General features: G+C 46.6%; 1 protein-coding gene across 1 annotated transcript in view; it reads left to right on the top strand.

Annotated features, from left to right (window-relative positions):
- The window catches only part of LOC124046661 (endoribonuclease Dicer-like), a 63,229-nt gene that overhangs the window by 33,821 nt on the left and 13,075 nt on the right, over positions 1 to 16,333 (top strand). Inside the window, 14 exon segments of the mRNA XM_046367288.1 lie at positions 140 to 215; positions 495 to 634; positions 1,436 to 1,615; positions 3,185 to 3,398; positions 3,937 to 4,090; positions 4,431 to 4,613; positions 6,069 to 6,174; positions 6,368 to 6,543; positions 8,534 to 9,372; positions 9,375 to 9,763; positions 10,116 to 10,268; positions 10,626 to 10,778; positions 11,679 to 11,828; positions 13,824 to 14,074. Of these exon segments, the coding sequence (XP_046223244.1) occupies positions 140 to 215; positions 495 to 634; positions 1,436 to 1,615; positions 3,185 to 3,398; positions 3,937 to 4,090; positions 4,431 to 4,613; positions 6,069 to 6,174; positions 6,368 to 6,543; positions 8,534 to 9,372; positions 9,375 to 9,763; positions 10,116 to 10,268; positions 10,626 to 10,778; positions 11,679 to 11,828; positions 13,824 to 14,074 (3,164 nt within the window).

The following is a 16,333-nucleotide window of genomic DNA, read 5'->3' as shown; positions in this document are numbered from 1 at the left end:
TGTAGTAGGCTACATGGGGGTGAAACTCACCTCATCCACCGCCAATGTGTAGCATCCACTTTTTCATTTGAGACGTCACGATTCAGTGTGTTTTATGGATGTCTTTGAGACCTATGTACACATTTTTTTGTCATTGCAGGGGCCAATCATGAACTGTGCACGACTGGCAGAGAAGGCAGTGGCACTACTTTGTTGTGAAAATCTTCACAAAAAAGGTCAATAAAATTAAACTATTTGTTAGAATATCCTTCATCATGCAGTACTCTCTGCAGATCCCTGATTGTATCTCTCTCTCTCTCTCTCTCTCTCTCTCTCTCTCTCTCTCTCTCTAAGCTTGTTGTGGGAATGTAACTGAATTTGCTGGGGTGTGAGGGGGGTTCAGTATTAAGGGGGACCTGGTATTAACTGCTGTGCAGTGACATATTTAGCTTTTTGGGCATATTTTTTGCTATACTTCTACGGTAGTTAAATGGTTCTGCCTTTCTCTTCTCCAGGTGAGTTGGATGACCACTTGATGCCTGTGGGGAAAGAGACCGTGAAGTATGAGGAGGAGCTGGATCTCCATGACGAGGAGGAGACCAGTGTTCCAGGCAGACCAGGATCCACCAAGAGGAGGCAGTGCTACCCTAAAGCTGTGAGTTGTCACCACAATGAATGCTACCCTGACGCTGTGAGTTGTCACCAAACTGAATGCTTCCCTAAAGCTGTGAGTTGTCACCACAATGAATGCTACCCTAAAGCTGTGAGTTGTCACCACACTGAATGCTACCCTGACGCTGTGAGTTGCCACCAAACTGAATGCTACCCTGACGCTGTGAGTTGCCACCAAACTGAATGCTACCCTAAAGCTGTGAGTTGTCACCACACTGAATGCTACCCTAAAGCTGTGAGTTGTCACCACACTGAATGCTACCCTAAAGCTGTGAGTTGTCACCACACTGGTTGCTACCCTAAAGCTGTGAGATATCTCTACACTGGATGCTACCCTAAAGCTGTGAGATATCTCTACACTGGATGCTTCCCTAAAGCTGTTAGATATCTCTACACTGGATGCTACCCTAAAGCTGTGAGATATCTCTACACTGGATGCTTCCCTAAAGCTGTTAGATATCTCTACACTGGATGCGTCCCTAAAGCTGTGAGATCTCTCTACACTGGATGCGTCCCTAAAGCTGTGAGATATCTACACTGGATGCGTCCCTAAAGCTGTGAGATATCTCTACACTGGATGTGTCCCTAAAGCTGTGAGATATCTACACTGGATGCGTCCCTAAAGCTGTGAGATATCTCAACACTGGATGCTTCCCTAATGGCACCCTATTACTTTGATACAACAATGGACTACTTTGACAAGAGCCCTACGGGCCGTCAGATCTGACTGTTCCTTCTGGAGCATCTAACAGCTAGATGACCTCTGTCCCTCTCTCCTGTCCAGATACCAGAGTGTCTTCGGGACAGTTACCCTGTACCGGAGCAGTCTTACTACCTGTATGTGATTGGCATGGTCCTCACCACCCCTCTGCCTGACGAACTCAACTTCCGCCGCAGGAAGCTCTACCCTCCAGAAGACACAACCAGGTGCTTCGGCATCCTGACTGCCAAACCTATACCTCGGGTAAGGAACACACCTATTTCAGTTTCCCATTGAGGACCTGCCAGGAAACAAATCAAATATTTAGGGATGCAAACAAGCAATTCCATTTCTATTGAAACTGATAGAGAACATATATTTTTCTAGGAGGCAACAGCTAGACAGTAGGGCCCACCTTGCTTTTCCACAGTTAGTATGCCCTTTTATTTAAGTTTACTGTGATACTCACCTAACTAGAGGTCGACCGATTATGATTGTTCAACGCCGATACCGATTAATCGGCCAATTGTTTTATTTGTAATTATTTATCCATTATTTTACCAGGTAAGTTGACTGAGAACACATTCACATTTGCAGCAACAACCTGGGGAATAGTTACAGAGGAAAGGAGGGGGATGAATGAGCCAATTGTAAACTGGGGATTATTAGGTGACTGTGATGGTTTGAGGGCCAGATTGGTTTAAATAATGCAAAAACAAAGTGTTGGAGAAGAAAGTAAAAGTGCAATATGTGCTATGTTAAAAAGCTAACGTTTCAGTTCCTTGCTCATAACATGAGAACATATGAAAGCTGGTGGTTCCATTTAACATGAGTCTTTAATATTCCCAGGTAAGAAGTTTTAGGTTGTAGTTATTATAGGAATTATAGGACTATTTCCCTCTCTACCATTTGTATTTCATTAACCTTTGACTATTAGATGTTCTTATAGGCACTTTAGTATTGCCAGTGTAACAGTATAGCTTCCGTCCCTCTCCTCGCTCCTCCCTGGGCTCGAACCAGCAACACAACGACAACAGCCACCATCGAAGCAGCATTACCCATGCAGAGCAAGGGGAACAACTACTACAAGGCTCGGAGCGAGTGACATTTGAAATGCTATTAGCGTGCGCTAACTAGATAGCCATTTCACTTTGGTTACACCAGCCTCATCTCGGGAGTTGATAGGCTTGAAGTCATAAACAGCGCAATGCTTGACGCACAATGAAGAGCTGCTGGCAAAACGCACGAAAGTGCTGTTTGAATGAATGTTTACACGCCTGCTTCTGCCTACCACCGCTCAATCAGATGCTTGTATGCTCAGTCAGATTATATGCAACGCAGGACACGCTAGATAATATCTAGTAATATCATCAACCATGTGTAGTTAACTAGTGATTATGATTGATTGTTTTTTATGAGATAAGTTTAATGCTAACTAGCAACTTACCTTTGCTTACTGCATTCGCGTAACAGGCAGTCTCCTTGTGGAGTGCAACGAGAGAGAGGCAGGTCGTTATTGCGCTGGACTAGTTAACTGTTAGGTTGCAAGATTGGATCCCTCGAGCTGACAAGGTGAAAATCTGTCGTTTGCCCCTGAACGAGGCAGTTAGCCCACCGTTCCTAGGCCGTCATTGAAAATAAGAATGTGTTCTTAACTGACTTGCCTAGTTAAATAAAGGTATATTAAAAATATATATATAAAATTGGCAAATCGGCGCCCAAAAATACCGATTTCCGATTGTTATGAAAACTTGAAATCGGCCCTAATTAATCAGCCATTCCGATTAATTGGTCGACCTCTACACCTAATCCCGTCCTCCTCCCTCTACCCAGATCCCCCACTTTCCTGTGTACACGCGGTCTGGTGAGGTGACCATCTCCATGGAGCTCCAGAAGGCTGGGTTCACTCTGAGTGCTGTCCAGCTGGACCTGATCACCAGACTACACCAGTACATCTTCTCTCACATCCTCCGCCTGGAGAAACCTGCTTTAGAGTTCAACCCCACGCAGGCCGACTCGGCCTACTGCGTTCTACCTCTCAATGTTGGTGAGTTAGTTAACCTACTGCGTTCTTCCTCTCAATGTTGGTGAGTTAGTTAACCTACTGCGTTCTACCTCTCAATGTTGGTGAGTTAGTTAACCTACTGCGTTCTACCTCTCAATGTTGGTGAGTTGGTTAACCTACTGCGTTCTACCTCTCAATGTTGGTGAGTTGGTTAACCTACTGCGCTCTACCTTAACGTTGTTGGGTGAGTTAGATAACCTACTGCGTTCTACCTTAACGTTGTTGGGTGAGTTAGATAACCTACTGCGCTCTACCTCTCAATGTTGGTCAGTGAGACCCCAACATTGCACATAATACTGTATTTTTTAAGGACAAAATACACTGCAACGGTGGTGATTCCGTATGTAGAATTGTTGGTAAATTAACAAAAATTGTCAGCCCATGTTGTCAGTCAATAGTACAGCTACCCGCAGTTCTTAACGTTTCGTCGGCATGGCGTGTTTTGTCCTTTAGTCCTTCATGCCGTAACTAATGATTCCCTCGTCATATAAGATCAATAACACACTGTCTCCTCTTTCAGTTGAGGATTCCAACACTCTAGATTTGGATTTTAAATTCATGGAGGACATAGAGAAGTCCGAGGCTCGTGTTGGCATTCCTACCACCCAGTACACCAAGCAGAACCCCTTCACCTTCAAACTGGAAGACTACCAGGACGCTGTCATCATTCCACGGTACGCTGCTCACTACCCTCTCTGACGGAGGAGCCAATGGAGTTTTAGGTTCCAAATAACACCCTATTCCCTATATAGTGCACTTATTTTGCCCAGGGTCCATAGGGAATAGGATGCCATTTGGGACACATCTTCACTTTCTTGAAGCAACATCCAATACATTTCATATGACCCACACGATAATAAGATTATTTCAAAAACTGAAACTAGCATGGTGCAGATTTGGATGTAAACATCTCGCAAGTTTTGAGTGGCGAATTTAAAGTATATCTTCACTGTTCCATTATGCCAAACCTTGACCCATGTCTCTCTAACCCCTGTCTCTCTCACTCTCTCTCAGGTATCGTAACTTTGACCAGCCTCACCGTTTCTACGTGGCTGACGTTTACACAGACCTCACACCTCTCAGCAGGTTCCCGTCACCGGAGTACCAGACGTTTGCTGAGTACTACAAAACCAAGTACAACCTGGACCTGTCCAACGTAAACCAGCCACTACTGGACGTAGACCACACCTCCTCACGGTGAGTAAGTGAGAGTGAGAGCGAGAGAGAGAACGAGAATGGTTGAGAGGAAGAGGATGAGAGAGGAAGCGGATGAGAGAGGACACGAGGGAGAGCATGAGAGAGAGGGAGGACAGGAGAGAGAGGACGAGAGAGGGAGAGGACGGGAGAGGGAGAGGACGGGAGAGATAGAGGACGGGAGAGATAGAGGACGGGAGAGATAGAGGACGGGAGAGATAGAGGACGGGAGAGATAGAGGACGGGAGAGATAGAGGACGGGAGAGATAGAGGACGGGAGAGATAGAGGACGGGAGAGATAGAGGACGGGAGAGATAGAGGACGGGAGAGATAGAGGACGGGAGAGATAGAGGACGGGAGAGATAGAGGACGGGAGAGGGAGAGAGAGAGAGGACAAGAAAGAGAGAGGATGAGAGATGGCGAGAGAGAAGACTGGAGGGAGAGGACGAGAGAGAGGGGAAGGGAGAGGACAAGAGGAAGAGGGAGGGAGAAGACAATAGGGAGTGAGAGGACGGGGAGAGAGGACAAGAGAGGATGAGAATGGTTGAGAGAGAGGAAGAGGATGAGGGAGAGGACACGAGGGAGAGCATGAGAGAGAGGGAGGACGAGGGGGGGGGTGGGAGAGAGAGGACGAGAGAGATGACAAGAAAAAGAGGATGAGAGAGAGAGAGTGAGAGAGGGAGAAGACGGGAGGGAGAGGACAAGAAAGAGGGAGGATGAGAGGAGGAGAGAGAGTGGATGAGAGAGGGAGAGGACAAGAGAGCCTGGATGAGAGGACGAGAGAGGGAGAGGACACGAGGGAGAGCGAGGATGGGAGGGGGGAGATAACAAGAAAGAGAGGGAGGATGAGAGAGGGAGGACGAGAGAGAGGAAGAGGACGGGAGGGAGAGAGAGCCTGGATGAGAGAGGGGAGGGAGAGAAAGGGGGAGGACACGAGGGAGAGCACAAGAGAGAGAGGACAAGAGGGAGGGAGAGGACGGGGAGAGAGGGAGCAGACAAAGGGATGGAGATGACTAGAGATAGAGGGGTGAAGAGGATGAGGGGGGAGATGACGAGAGGGAGAGAGAAGGGAGAGATGACTAGAGAGCAGGTGAGGACTTAGGGGAGAGGACAAGAGAGGCGGGAGGACGAGAGGGAGAGTTGGGGGGGAGGGGACAAGAGGGAGAGGAGGAGAGAACGGGTGAGGACTTAGGGAGAGGACGCGAGGGAGGGAGAGGGGTAGCGAGGATGGGGGGGGAGACGGGAGAGGGAGGGAGAAGAAAATGTATCTTAATCTCAACTCTGCCATCATAAGGATGACCTCTGTCTAGTGGCTAGTGTGGGGAGCATAGCCAACATCAAAATTAGTAAAGATATGGGGAGAACCCTTTGTCTGTTCCTTGACACCTATACAGGTTACTGTATCTGAGAGCTACTGTTAAACTCACCCAGTGTTTGACCTCTGACATCTCCCTGTAGCCTGAACCTGTTAACCCCTCGTCACCTGAACCAGAAGGGGAAAGCCCTGCCCCTCAGCAGTGCAGAGAAGAGGAAGGCCAAGTGGGAGAGTCTACAGAACAAACAGGTGATCTAGTGTACACACAGAGCCATGGCTCTATACCGGTTTATGGCTGAAGCTCTGAAAATGAACTAGATTAGAATATGTTGGAGAACAGCTGTACTCCTAGGGCCCTGGTCAAACAGTGCACTGTATGGGGAAAAGGGTCTCATTTGGGACTTAACCAATGTCTAACTTTCCTCACTCTCCTCCCCTCCAGATCCTGGTCCCAGAGCTGTGTGCCATCCACCCCATCCCAGCCTCTCTGTGGAGGAAGGCTGTGTGTCTCCCCAGTATCCTGTATCGCCTACACTGCCTGCTCACAGCCGAGGAGCTGAGGGCTCAGACAGCCAGCGACGCTGGAGTAGGAGCCCAGACCCTGCCCTCTGACTTCAGGTACGTCTCGTCTCCATTTTCCTGGATTTCACTCCTTTTTTTAATGGTGTAAATAAAGTGTGTGGCGGCTCACCGTGTGAAATAAACCGGACTGGACTTGGATGAACTATCTAGGGCTGACCCCATTTAGTCGACTGGTCGGTTGTTTGGTTGACATTTGGTCAGATGTTGTCGATCAGTCACCAAAACATTTTTGGGGTTCATGGGGGCATAAGACGCCTGTCTGGTTGGTGCCTGTCTCAGTGGACTGATCCATTGTGGAGGACACGGAGATGGCACAGTCCATCACTCTAAGACATGTGATACTGACATGGTGTATGATTGCTCATTATTTTTAAAATAATATAATCTAATATTTTATAACAAGTGCGCTTTCGGTCGCTGTCCTGAAACATAATCTTCAGTGTGCCGTAGAATTGGCACCTTTTCCTGTGTTGCTACAGTTGTGGGGGGCTTAAGATTCTAGATTCTTTCTCACTTGAAAATGGCATTCCTCACAGATGTTTCATTATTTATCCTGTACACCTGTGTTGTCCTAAAACAGTGGGTTGTGCAAGAAACATAATTAAATAATTATTGGTTCCTAAAGTTGATGAATGAATTAGGAAGTTTGAAGAGGATTGTATGGTGTTATATTTAATAGATATACAGTTGAATTTGGAAGTTTACATACACTTATGGCACATATTGCACTTTTACTTTCTTCTCCAACACTTTGTTTTTGCATTATTTAAATCAAATTGAGCATGTTTCATTACTTATTTGAGGCTAAATAGATTTTATTGATGTATTATATTAAGTTAAAATAAGTGTTCATTCAGTATTGTTGTAATTGTTATTATTACAAATACATAAAAAAAAAATGTCCGATTAATCGGTATCGGCCTTTTTGGTCCTCCAATAATCGGTATCGGCGTAGAAAAATCATAATCTGTCGACCTCTAGTATACACGCAGCTCTCCCTCCTATACCCTCCTCTTCTTTATCTCCTTATTGTTATTAGTATTATTATGTTCCTCATTATAATAATAAGTAATGTCATTATCATTAGTAGTCTTAGTATAGTTTCCTTGTATAACCACCATCGAGTTGTAGACCTAAGAGCGAATCCTGTTTAGTCTAAATACCGTAACTGATTTAGGCCTATAATTCAATGTTTAGGCTACTGGATCTATCAATCAATCAATCAATCATTCATGCTTTGAAATGCAATCAAGCATTTTAGTTTTAAAATTAAATAACAAAGGGAGCTTTTGAAGTCAGTCTTCCACACATCTGACTTCCCCTTTCCCTCCTGAGCAACCAGTAAACGTGAACCCGTTTCCAGTATCTTTTTCACATCCTCCACATCAGTTTTACTGTCGACATTCTATGTTCGGAGTTAGTTATAACCAATTTATTGATGTGATTATGATCGGCTATAGCTCAGGCCCTATTGGTCACGCAATAGATGCTTACATGTTTTACGTAAAGAGAGTAAGGTTTCAGGGAATAGGGAATGTTTTTCCTAAACAAATTAGGGATTTCTTTAACAACTTTTCAGTCAGAAAAATTGCTAAATTGCTGAATTTTGTTGCAGCTTCAGCACGGTCAGCGCAATAAACACTTCCTGTGCTCTGGTGCCTTTTCTCTGTGTTAGGGAGAAGTGTGAGACAACGTGCGCCAGTCACACAGGCACTCACTGTCATTTTGTTTTAACACAGGATGACCATCGGGCTCTATTTTGAGTAATTTCTGTTTCTTAATGTTTTTATCAAGCTGTATGCTTAAAGCATCAGACAAGCTCAGTGCATATGTAGTTGGTTTTATTCAAACACGCGGTGTCTGTCTAATATGGAAAAATTATCGATTGGACAACTCTCAGCTGACAAATATTTTTTTGGCGGACAGCCCTAGAACTATCCTTTTAAATCTAATTGCTACTTGATGTTTGGCTGCACTCCAACACTACATAATGTCCCTAAATCTCACATGGTATCGGTCTTTATAGGTATCCAAACCTGGACTTTGGATGGAAGAAGTCCATTGATAGCAAGTCATTCATCTGTCTGCGTGATGAGGATGAGGAAGAGGAGGAGGAAGAGGACAGCGGTGACGATAACTGTAAACAGCAGGGCCAGACTGTAGCCCCTGACCCTGGACTTGCTGCTGCTGTTTCCCAGCAACCCTGTAGTGACTGTCATGTCTCTTCTCGGCCTGAGGGGTGCGACATCCACCAACGCCCCGAAGATGACAGACCAGAGGACGAGGAGCCCCAGCAGCCAGACTCCGCCTCCTGCACTAGCATCCTCGCTAACGGCACTGCCCCCATTGCCAATGACAACGGTGACCACGGCGAACTTTCACACCTTCACGACGGACGTGACAACTGCCAATGTCTCCCGGCTGGTTCTGGTTTGCCACTGGAGAACGAAAAAGAAGTATCAACAACACAAACCACTACCTCAGTTCTTCCTGTGCAGCCCTCTCTTAGCATCGAGAACCAGAATCTAACCCCAACACCCCCCCAGCCCCAGCTAGGGACCCAGCCTCCACCCCCTTACCCCCAGCCAGGGACCCAGCCTCCACCCCCTCAGCCTGGGACCCAGCCTCCACCTCCTCCACCCTCTCAGCCCCAGCCATGGACCCAGCCTCTACCCCCTCAGCCAGGTACCCAGCCTCAACCCCCTCAGCCCGGGACCCATCCTCCAGCTCCTCCACCTTCTCAGCCTCTACCCCCTCAGCCCCAGCCAGGGACCCAGCCTTTACCCCCTCAGCCCCAGCCAGGGACCCAGCCTTTACCCCCTCAGCCCCAGCCAGGGACCCAGCCTCCACCCCCTCAGCCCCAGCCAGGGACCCAGCCTCCACCCCCTCAGCCCCAGCCAGGGACCCAGCCTCCACCCCCTCAGCCCCAGCCAAGGACCCAGCCTCCACCCCTCAGCCCCAGCCAGGGACCCAGCTTCCACCCCCCCAGCCCCAACCTAGCGATGAATGTAGACCAGGGAGGACCTCAGAGCTCCGTGAGGGCGACGGACACCACATGAATCAAGCTACCTCAGACTGCTGCAGCCCAGCAACGATGACGGGGCCCGCCGGCACAGCCCCCATCACCACAACACCTTTACCTGACCCCTCAGAGCCCCTAGAGACCCAGGAGATCACCACCAGCAGCTCTGTAGTGGGGGATACCCTTGGCCCCTGCTCCAAGACCCTGGGGCCCAACCCTGGGCTAATCCTTCAGGTATGGTTCAACAAGTTTTTCAGCGTTAGTTGATGGTTACTTGGGTCGTTTAATTGAAGTTGAACTAATAAGTATCAGATTTTCTATCAAAATATACTTAGATATTCACATGCATACTAGACATATTCTTACTTGTCTGTTGTGGGGGAGAAAAACCACAAATATTTAGAATCAATACATCCCTCTTGTCCTCTTTTTTATTTGACTTAAATCTCTGTTCAGCAATTAAAAATATCACTTACATGTGTTTTCATTGTTTGATTCCTACCTTCAAGCCGTCAACAAAAGGTGATTCAGTCAAAAATGGAAAAAAAAGGCCAGCAATCACCTGAATCTTTGTTTGTTTCTGAAGGCCCTGACCCTGTCCAACGCCAGTGACGGCTTCAACCTGGAGCGTCTGGAGATGCTGGGAGACTCTTTCCTGAAGCACGCCATCACCACCTACCTGTTCTGTACCTACCCCGATGCACACGAGGGACGACTCTCCTACATGAGGAGCAAGAAGGTGAGCCTAGGGGAGGGGCGAGGGGAACGACTGACTTTTTGCTTACGTCCCAAACTGTACCCTATAGCCTTTATAGTGCACTACTTTTGATCAGGGCCTACATTAGGGCTCTGGTTAAAAGTGGCACACTGTATAGGGAATAGGGTGCCATTTGGTACGCATCCCGGGGGTTGGGGTTGAATGTTTGTCAGTGGAATGCTTTGTTTGCCTATTTGTATGAGAGTTTGTTTGTGGTTCTTTGTTTTACTGTACATTTTGTCACGTAGGCCTACATTTCACCTAATGCATTCTTAGGAAGTTTGCATATGATGTATGTGTGGAATGGTGTGAATTGAATAGTTATTTTGTGTTTAACAGGTGAGCAACTGTAACCTGTATCGTCTGGGAAAGAAGAAAGGTCTTCCTTGCAGGATGGTGGTGTCCATCTTTGACCCACCGGTCAACTGGCTGCCTCCTGGCTACGTGGTCAACCAGGACAAGAGCAGCGAAGACAAATGGGACGAGGATGAGGTACGTGATGCAGTGTGTGTGTGTTTGTGCTCATGTTTGTGTGTGTTTGTTCATTTGCCTTGTGAAGTTAGTCTTGCATGAGCCTTCCTAGCCTGTTTCACCACTCACTGTCTAATCTTCTCTGCTCCTTTCCTGATTTGGCCACTAGAGGGCAGGCCTATACCTTATTGCAGTGGTTCCCAAACTTGTTATAGTCCAGTACCCCTTCAAACATTCAACCTCCAGCTGCATACCCCCTCTAGCACCAGGATCAGCGCACTCTCAAATGTTGTTTTTTGCCATCATTGTAGGCCTGCCACATACACACTATATAATACATTACTGGTGTGCATAAGAGAGTGAGTGGTGTGTGCAACTCGAGAGTGAGTGTGTGCATATGTGCATAAGAGAGTGTGTGTGCATATGTGCATAAGAGAGTGAGTGGTGTGTGCTCAGGGCTATTTTCAGCATCATGGTCTGACTATTATTATGTTACATGTCGGACAATTAGCATTTAATGAATATGCATAGAGAACTTCCCACATGGTAAACTTCATGGGTTATTAATGATTTACTATTCAGGACGAAGCTTGTCAGATATTGAATTACATTAGGTCTGTAAGTCATTGAGTTGGATAGGGCTGCCTACCGTCTCACATCCAAAGCTAATCTAATGCTGCGTTGAGAGTAAAATTTTGGGACGATAATCTGTATTAATCCTATTGTGGGATTTGACCACAGCTCCAGTAGTCAACTACAGGCCTGGAGGCACTACTGGATTAAAGAGACATTGGATAATAAAACATTAAAACAATTCACATAGTAATCCATCCACTTTTTCTCCTTTCCCTCTTTGTCTCTCCTCCTAACCTCTCCCTTGGCTTTCTTTCTCTCGTCACCCTCTCGCTTGCTCTCTCTCAGGCCAAAGAGGAGCTCCTGGCCAACGGTAGTGCTGGAGAGGAGTTGTGTGTAGAGGAACTAGGGGAGGAGGTTCTGGAGGAGGATGAAGATCTTATGTGGAAGGAGCCTAAAGACGAGGTCAACGTGGAGGACGACCTGGAGTACTACCAGGTAGGGAGGAGTTCAAGACGACTACAAATGGCACTCTATATCCTATATAGTGCACTACTTTAGACCTGGGCTCATAGAGCGCTGGTCAAAAGTAGTGCACTACATAAGGAATATGGTGCTGTTTGGGATTGGTTGATGGTTCTTAGGGGTGATTAATCGAAAGTTGACTCTTGTGTTAATATTGATATTGATTGATGTTCTGCTTTGAGGGAGCTAGCACAGCTAGCACACTGTGTATGTGACGAAATATGATTTGATTTGAGTTTTATATTCAACAAATACTATACAGTATTCAGACACCTTGACTTTTTCCACATTCTGTTAGGTTACAGCCTCATTCTAAAATTGATAAAATCGTTTTTTTCACTATCAATCTACACACAATACCCCATAATGACACTTTTTATATTTGAAAAAATCCCCTAAAATATCACAGTTACATAAGTATTCAGACCCATTACGCAGTACTTTGTTTGAGGACCTTTGGCAGCGATTACAGCCTGGAGTCTTCTTGGCTATGAATGACGCTACAAGGTTGGCACACCTGTATTTGAGGAGATCTCCCATTCTTCTCTGCAGATCCTCTCAAGCTTTGTCAGGTTGGATGAGAAGCGTCGCTGCAGCGCTATTTTCAGGTCTCTCCAAACATGTTAGATCGGGTTCAAGTCCGGGCTCTGGCTGGGCCACTCAAGGACATTCAGAGACTTTTGCCGAAGCCTGTGTGCGTTGTCCTGTTGGAAATGTGAACCTTTGCCACAGTCTGAGGTCCTGAGCGCTCTAGAGCAGGTTTCTCTCTGTACTTTGCTCCGTTCATCTTTGCCTCGATCCTGACTAGTCTCCCAGTCCCTGCCGCTGAAATACATCCTTGCAGCATGATGCTGCCACCACCATGCTTCACCGTAGGGATGTTGCCAGGTTTCCTCCAGACGTGACTCTTGACATTCAGACCAAATAGTTCAATCTTGGTTTCATCAGACCAGAGAATCTTGTTTCTCAGAGACTTTGGCTGCCTTTTACTCCAACCGGGCTGTCATGTGCCTTTTACTGAGGAGTGGCTTCCGCCTGGCCACTCTATCATAAAGGCCTAATTGGTGGAGTGCTGCAGAGATGTTTGTCCTTCTGGAAGGTTCTCCTATCTCCACAGAGGAATTCTAGAGCTCTGTCAGAGTGACCATCGGGTTCTTGGTCACCTCCCTGACCAAGGCCCTTCTCCCCCGAATGCTCAGTTTGGCCGGGCGGCCAGCTCTAGGAAGAGGACCTTCAATGCTGCAGAAATTTTTTGGTACCCTTCCACAGAACTGTCCCTCGACACGATCCTGTCTCGGAGCTCTACGGACAATTCCTTCAACCTCATGGCTTGGTTTTTGCTCTGACATTTTTGCTCTGTCAACTGTGAGACCTTATATAGACAGGTGTGTGCCTTTCCAAATCATGTCCAATCATTTGAATTTACCGCAGGTGGACTCCAATCAAGTTGTAGAAACATCTCACGGATAATCAGTGGAAACAGGATATACCTGAGCTCAATTTCGCATCTCATAATAAAGAGAATGAATACTTGTGTAAATAAGGTATCTTTGTTTTTAATAAATTTGCAAAAATGTCTCAACCTGTTTTTGCTTTGTCATTATGGGGTATTGTGTGTAGATTGCTCAGGAAATTGTTTAATTTAATCCATTTTAGAATAAGGCTGTAACGTAATAAAATGTGGATAAAGTCCAGGGGTCTGAATACTTTCCGAAGGCACTGTATGTGGTGTGTAGACCAATGCAAGTTTCCATGTAATTACTCTATATAGTAAGAGGTATGAATGCCTGCATACCAGACACATGCTTGCTTATCAATTACAGTGGGAAATGCTGTATCAAAACACAATGTCATTTATTTAAACACATTTTTATTTTCAGCTATGGAAAATGTCATTTAAATGTGTTAATTTCTAATCGATAAGGATGTCCTCGATCGACTAATTGATTAACTCATTCCTACTACCAGGAGCACATCAAGTTCATCGACAACATGCTCATTGGCTCCGGTGCCTTCGGCAAGAAGATTTCCCTCGGTACCTTCCCCCCTGCCCCCGCCACCCCTGGCCCAAGTCCCAGCCCCTCCGCCCGTTCCTCCTCCCCGGCAGCCGAGCCCAGCTACGGGGAGTGGAAACCCCCCAAGAAACCTGGTCCGGTCCCCACCCCCCACTACCCCTCAGAGCCTAGCGGTAGTGGCTCAGCAGATGAGTTTGACTACAGGTGAGTTTCTCCCAATCCCATGTGAAGTTGTACCTGAGCACCTAGGAGGCAAAGCGCTATATTTGAGCAGTAATGCCCGACGGGGTGTGGTATTTTTTTATTTAACCTTTATTTGACTTGGCAAGTCAGTTAAGAACAAATTCTTATTTACAATGACTGCCTACCTAAGCCATACCAGCCCTTAGCCAATATACCATGGCTAAGGGCTGTTTTAGTAGTAAAATGGTGCCGGAGAAGAAGGCTGATGTTCTACGTGTCCCCAACCGATAGTTTTTTTGTGGGTTTTTTTGTTTTGCGTTGTTTGTTTTTACTTATTTTGTACATAATGTTACCACTACCGTCTCTTATGACCGAAAATAACTTCTGGACATCAGGACTGTGATTACTCACCACAGACGAGCAGACTCCTTTTTTTCCTTGAATGAGTCTGACGAGCCCGACGCAAATGATATACTGCTTTCTCGGGAACAGGCCCAGATCCCCTTGATTTACGTGAAGAGGAGAAAAAGGGGCCAGAGGGCAGGCTGCCATATGAGAAGTCGTAGGCGATCGACTAAACCCCCACTTCCTTCCATTCTGCTAGCAAAAGTGCAATCTTTTTAGAATAAAATCGATAACCTATGTGGAAGATTAAACTACCAACGGGACATTCAAAACTGTAATGTCTTATGCTTCACGGAGTTGTGTCTGAATGACAACACTACCAACATACAGCTGGCTGGTTATACGCTGTACCGGCAGGATAGAACAGCAGTGTCTGGTAAGACGAGGGGCGGCGGACTATGTATTTTTGTAAATAACAGCTGGTGCACGATATCTTGATGATATCCTCATGATAAAATCAAATATTATTTTTTTATATAGCCCTTCGTACATCAGCTGATATCTCAAAGTGCTGTACAGAAACGCAGCCTAAAACCCCAAACCACAAGCAATGCAGGTGTAGAAGCACGGTGGCTAGGAAAATCTCCCTAGAAAGGCCAAAACCTAGGAAGAACCAGGATATGTGGGGTGGCCAGTCCTCTTCTGGCTGTGCCGGGTGGAGATTATAACAGAACATGGCCAAGATGTTCAAATGTTCATAAATGACCAGCATGGTCAAATAATAATAATCACAGGCAGAACAGTTGAAACTGGAGCAGCAGCACGGCCAGGTGGACTGGGGACAGCAAGGAGTCATCATGTCAGGTAGTCCTGAGGCATGGTCCTAGGGCTCAGGTCCTCCGAGAGAGGGAAAGAAAGAGAGAAAGTAAGAATTAGAGAGAGCATACTTAAATTCACACAGGACCCCGGATAGGACAGGAGAAGTACTCCAGATATAACAAACTGACCCTAGCCCCCCGACACAAACTACTGCAGCATAAATACTGGAGGCTGAGACAGGAGGGGTCAGGAGACACTGTGGCCCCATCCGATGACACCCCCGGACAGGGCCAAACAGGAAGGATATAACCCCACCCACTTTGCAAAAGCACAGCCCCCACACCACGAGAGGGATATCTTCAACCACCAACTTACCATCCTGAGACAAGGCCGAGTATAGCCCACAAAGATCTCCGCCACGGCACAACCCAAGGGGGGGGGCAGCAACCCAGACAGGAAGATCACATCAGTGACTCAATCCACTCAAGTGACGCACCCCTCCTAGGGACGGCATGAAAGAGCCCTAGTAAGCCAGTGACTCAGCCCCTGTAATAGGGTTAGAGGCAGAGAATCCCAGTGGAAAGAGGGGAACCGGCTAGGCAGAGACAGCAAGGGCGGTTCGTTGCTCCAGAGTCTTCCGTTCACCTTCACACTCCTGGGCCAGACTATACTCAATCATATTACCCACTGAAGAGATGAGTCTTTAGTAAACACTTAAAGGTTGAGACCGAGTTTGCATCTCTGACATGGGTAGGCAGACCCTTCCATAAAAATGGAGCTCTATAGGAGAAAGCCCTGCCTCCAGTTGTTTGCTTAGAAATTCTAGGGACAATTAGGAGGCCTGCGTCTTGTGACCGTAGCGTACGTGTAGGTATGTACAGCAGGACCAAATCAGAGGCATAGGTAGGAGCAAGCCCATGTAATGCTTTGTACGTTAGCAGTAAAACCTTGAAATCAGCCCTTGCCTTGACAGGAAGCCAGTGTAGGGAGGCGAGCACTGGAGTAATATGATCAAATTTGTTGGTTCTTGTCAGGATTCCATCAGCCGTATTTAGCACTAACTGAAGTTTATTTAGTGCTTTATCCGGGTAACCGGAAAGTAGAGCATTGCAGTAG

This window comes from Oncorhynchus gorbuscha, linkage group LG10 (assembly GCF_021184085.1).
Source record: "Oncorhynchus gorbuscha isolate QuinsamMale2020 ecotype Even-year linkage group LG10, OgorEven_v1.0, whole genome shotgun sequence".
Taxonomy (NCBI): domain Eukaryota; kingdom Metazoa; phylum Chordata; class Actinopteri; order Salmoniformes; family Salmonidae; genus Oncorhynchus; species Oncorhynchus gorbuscha.
The sequence above is the reverse complement of the archived record's forward strand: the minus strand, read 5'-3'. Positions and strand labels throughout refer to the sequence as shown.